This window comes from Olea europaea, unplaced genomic scaffold (assembly GCF_002742605.1).
Source record: "Olea europaea var. sylvestris unplaced genomic scaffold, O_europaea_v1 scaffold317, whole genome shotgun sequence".
In the NCBI taxonomy this organism is placed as follows: domain Eukaryota; kingdom Viridiplantae; phylum Streptophyta; class Magnoliopsida; order Lamiales; family Oleaceae; genus Olea; species Olea europaea.
The window spans coordinates 474,789-479,978 of NW_019250508.1; the positions used below are offsets into that span (position 1 = coordinate 474,789).

A 5,190-nucleotide genomic window follows, 5' to 3' on the forward strand; every position below is an offset into this window, starting at 1 on the left:
TTTTTTACTAAAAGACTGTCTTCTTATTATTCCCAAAAATATTTTAAAAGAAAAAAGAAAAAAAATATATGGCCTCCACCTCCGTGCACTGAGGTAATGGCGGAGGCCACAATTTTTTTCTTTTAATTCTTTTTTTCTTTTAAGGTGTTTTTGGAAATAATACAAAGACAGGGGTCTAAGTAGCCAAGCAAAAGCAACCTGAGTTTTTAGATTGTTTCATTTCTAATAACAAATCAATACTTCCCACTAATCAATTATGAATTTCAGAGAACATAGTGCAACAACAAGGATATGGTTATCAAATTCATACATAAACCTCATCTAATCAAATAAAACTAAAAACATTTATCTCAAATTACCTAATCTCTTCAAAAAAATTTAGAAGATTTCTTGTTAATATGTAAATATTATATAACATAAAAAAAAACACATAATCTAACTCTTCCTCCCAATTTTTTTTTTTTTTAGATTCCTATTATATTTGTTTTTATTCATTAGGCATGTTTAAATAAATAATTGAAATATGATGTCTATATACACTTTTATAAATATTTGAAGTATGGTGGCTTATCCATGCATAGCTATGGATAGTTTATATTTCTCGGAGTTACTATAATAATAATTTTTATTTATTTATTTTCCTCGTTAGTATAGTATATTTTGTTAATTTTTCTGTTTTAAATTTGAGAATTTGCATATCTTGTAGTTGACTTGCTTGCTGTCATAACTTGATTGCTTTCATAGTGATAATGGGTAGATGGATACCTACATTTCCCCAGCTCCAAATTATTGAATCAGTATTTCATCAAGGCAACACAACTCCAAACAAATAAAAAAATCGCACAAATAGTCTCTGCGTTGTCGTTATATGGCCAAATTTGTGATAAGAATGTTTATAATTGGTTTAAGAATAAACGTGCTCATTCAACAATGTCGTCCACATAAACACAAGATTCTCAACTTCAGCCAATGATAAAAGAAGACAAATTGCTTAAAAGGATTTTAGGTATGATTATTTGTAAAAATATGATTTTTTGTTGATTTTTTCATTCCCTTTTCTACATAATTTTAACATACATATTTGGTATTCTGGAAGTCACTACAAGTTATGCACCAGAAAGGTGAACTAGATGTCGTGAGTTTGAAACAGGTTTGAGTTTTTTTTTATGTTCGTTTACTTGTGTTTTTCCTTTTTGGTGTTGTTTAGAAATGTTTATGTTATCTTTCATCAATTTTATTTTTATGTTTTTAAGTTCTATTGATGATTGTATTGAGTTATACGAGGATGAAAGCATTTGTCTTGAAAAAGACTCTGAAAATGAAACATTAGAAATTCCTAATATTTTACATGATTCTAAAAGAGTTAATTCCAAATGAATAAATCTACGAAATATTCCGGCCAAACCTTATATTCTTCTATCATATACAATATGTAAATATTATGCTGCAAAAAAGTTTTATAAAGAAAGTAAGAACTTTTATTGTTGTGATGAAAAAGTTAGATTACAGTTAAATAGTGTTCCTCCTGAATTATTTGAACTATTTACTTCTACTTCATGTGAAGCAGTTGCTTTTAAAAAAGTTGCTCGTAATTATAACAAATATTTTGCTTTCACTTCTTTTAGTGTTAAATATGATAAAAATTTGTGTAGAAATAATAAAGGTATATATATATATATATATATATAGTTCAAGGACAAGTGTACCATTTTATCAATCCATTATTACCAACTGATGGAAAATCAGTATATTTACAGTTATACTTTTATGATACTGATAATGAAATCACTAATAGACTAAAAAATTATGATAGGTTATGTGAAACAACTTTTAGAAAATTGAAAGATGTTTTAAAGATGAATCCATATTGTTGTTTTTTCGATCATTAAGTGAAGTCTCTGATTTTGGTTCATGTCATATTGTGCTTAGGTGTGATCCAGGTCTTGACCAAAGACTGTGTAATATGCCATCGTGTGAGCAGTTGGCCGCAGTGTGGGTTGATGAAGACCCATTTGCGAGCCTTCAAAATTGTAATTTATTAATTTATGGACATTCTAACACTACACATAAAATAAAGGGAAAATTGCAGCCGAGGTACCAAACCTTTCATTTATTAGCAGACTTTGTCCAAACCTTTAGTTTGTGCCACCAGAGATACCAAACCTTTAAAAAATATGTGGGGTCAGTCCAAAATGACGGTTTCCGTCTGTTTGACCGCCAAAACCGTCAGTTGACCACTTTAATGATAATTTCAAGAATTTTTCCCAAATAAGTTAAGGGTAACATGGTCATTACACACATTTCCCTCATATTATATACTTCACTATTTATTTCCCTCCATTTCTTTATCACTATATATTACCTACCTTCTCTCTCACAGGTAGTAAAAAAAATCAGCAAGAAGATGGAAGGGAATGTATGCAGATGTGGTACCCCAGTGCAGATGAAGACCTCGTGGACGAACTTGAACTCGGGAAGAAGATTTCTCACTTGTCCTCGAAGCCAAGATGTGGGTAGATGCACCTTCTTTATGTGGTGTGACTCTCCGATGTGTGAGAGATCGAAGGAACTGATTCCTGGTCTATTACGAGCTAGGAGGGAAATGGAAGCTGAAATCGACACCCTTTAATCAACAATACCAAATGTGTGGAAGATCTGGCTCTTCGACTTTGTGTGTGGAGTGTTTGCGAAATGGGTTTGTTCCTAGGTATGTAGGGTCAGGTTGTAGGATTTTAGTTTTTTGTTCCAAAAATTTGAGCTTAGGGTTTCGAAATGGAGCCATGTGCTAGATGTTGTGAAATGCATATGTAAAGAAGGAAAAATTGTGTTGTACATTTTGACTTGAAATTTAACGATATTTTCCTGGCCTCTATGTTAAATGCGAAATTAAAAGAGCATATTACACTTCAAACTTATCTGAAGAAGGTGTAGCATAGGTACCAAACCTTATAACGATTCGCAGAATTAATACCAAACATTTTCTAATGGTTTCAGACAGAGTACCAAATCTTTAAAAATATTGCAGTAAAGGTACCAAACGTTTGATAATACGTTCATAGGAAGTATCAAACATTCTCATATATTTCATAATCGCCTGCACATCAGATCTTATGAACATAATTTCAGAAACCAACAACGAAAAGCAGAAACATAATGCAAGATATTCGATATCAACATTATCATCACATCGAACAATTTCATCAAAAATTCCAGTTACATCTACAAAATACACAGCATTGGAAGCATATATTTCCAGTTTAGTTTAGAAAAAACCACAGTATTTTCCTAAAAAGGTAACTATACAAGAGAAACCACATGATGTTCAAGATTGCGATCCTCTATGCTTGGACTTCTTTGTCTGTGACTTGGAGGTTTGCGTTGAATGTGCTTTTCTCTTTCCCTTGTTGATCTGGTATGTGTATCTTCTTGTGTGGTTGGTTGAGACTGTTGCTGTGAACTATCTTCACCAAGCAGTGCCTCCTTACAGCTTCTTTTGTTATGTCCAGACCCTCCACAGCATTTACACGTCATCTTCATGCCAGTCCTTCCCATCTTAACTCTTGCAGGTGGCTCTGCCTCTGACCTCTTCCTCAATTTTTTGGGTCTGCCGGCCTGTTTTCTCTTCTGAGGTTGAGTGAGAGGATGCTTTCCCAATTCTGGCCACAGTTCAGGCCCTGACATTGGGTGGATCATTCGGGAGTAACATTTCAGATATGTCTCCTTGCTATACCATGGGTCGATGTACTCATATATGCCAATATCCCTTGAAAGCATGCCTGCTATTGCATGGGGGCGTGGTATTCCAGTGAGCTGCCATTTTCTGCAAGCACATGCATGTTCTGTCAGGCCAACGCTCCACCTCAAACGGTCTCTGCTACTTATCTCAAATTTCTGGCTGCTTGCATAGTCTGCCTTCAAGTACCTTGCCTCAGACTTAGCCTTCTCAATGATTTTCACAATTCTTGGCCCGAATGCATGATCCCACCTCTCTGCCGCTTCCCTTTTTGCATTCATCCTTATCATTTGCTGATACCGAATTTTCTCTAGCATGGAGATGATGGGCCTGTCTCTGGCAACAACAATGGAAGAGTTGAATGCCTCACACAAATTATTAAGAAGAATATCACATCTCGAATGCTCTTCAAAATGGGATCTGGTCCACTGGGAAGGAGGTTTTTCAAGGAACCAGTTGTAAGCCTCTTCACTTATGTCTTTTAACTCATTCATTGCACTCTTCCACTCCGGCACTGTTGTTGCCCTTGCTGCAGTCCAAAATAGGTTCTTAAGTGCTAGACCTTTGTGTGCCAAGGTTAAATTGCTATAAAGATGTCTAGCACAACACCTATGCTCCGCTCCTTCACAGTATTGACTTATGGAATCCACCAAACCCTTTTGTTTGTCGGAAATGAATGTCCAAGCTCGAGGGTTGTACATCCCTATGTCATCAACCAACAATTGTATGAACCATTGCCAATTTGTTTTGTTTTCTGCATCCACAACTGCCCATACTAATGGGAACATACAGTTCTCACCATCGATGCCAACAGCTGCCAACAACTGTCCACCTTCTGCAGATTTTAGGAAGCATCCATCCAACCCAACAACTAGCCTGCACCCAGCCTTAAACCCTTCCTTACAAGCCCTTATGCAGATGTACAATCTCTTAAAAGTATGTCCCGAACCTTCGATTTGGACTGTACTGCCTAGATTTGTTCTCTTCAATTCCTTACCGTAATCCCATAAAATTTTGTACTGCTCAGCTACAATCCCATTAATAACTTCTGCACATTTCAATCTTGTCCTGTAGAACTGATGCTTTGAAATCTCATACATGCAATCCTCTTTCACAGTCTCCATAAAACTTCTCATTGGAATGTTTGGATCAGACCTAAATTTTCTCACGTATTTCTTTGCCAAAAAACCTGAATTAGCCCTTTTATTTTGCCACACCATGGTACATGTGTGCTCATCTACAAATGTGTTAATTCTAAGACTCTAGTCGAGTTGTTGGTATGCAAACAAAACCTAAGGACAATTATCTTGACACCAAACTCTCAACCGTGTCCTAATATTTTTCACGTATCTCAGTTGCCTGGAATTTTTGACTGAGTATTGAACTAATGCATTCCTTAGAATCTTGACATTATCGAATTTCATCCCTGGCAGAAATGAATTAAACCAGAATGCATT

The 5,190-nt window shown here is 35.3% G+C and overlaps 1 protein-coding gene across 1 annotated transcript; it reads right to left on the reverse strand.

Annotated features, from left to right (window-relative positions):
* Nucleotides 1-3,297: 3,297 nt before the first annotated feature.
* On the reverse strand, nt 3,298-4,953 carry LOC111385459. The gene has a single exon (XM_023009848.1). It carries the CDS (start codon nt 4,951-4,953, stop codon nt 3,298-3,300), a length of 1,656 nt encoding a protein of 551 aa, XP_022865616.1.
* Between the last annotated feature and the right edge of the window lie 237 nt (nt 4,954-5,190).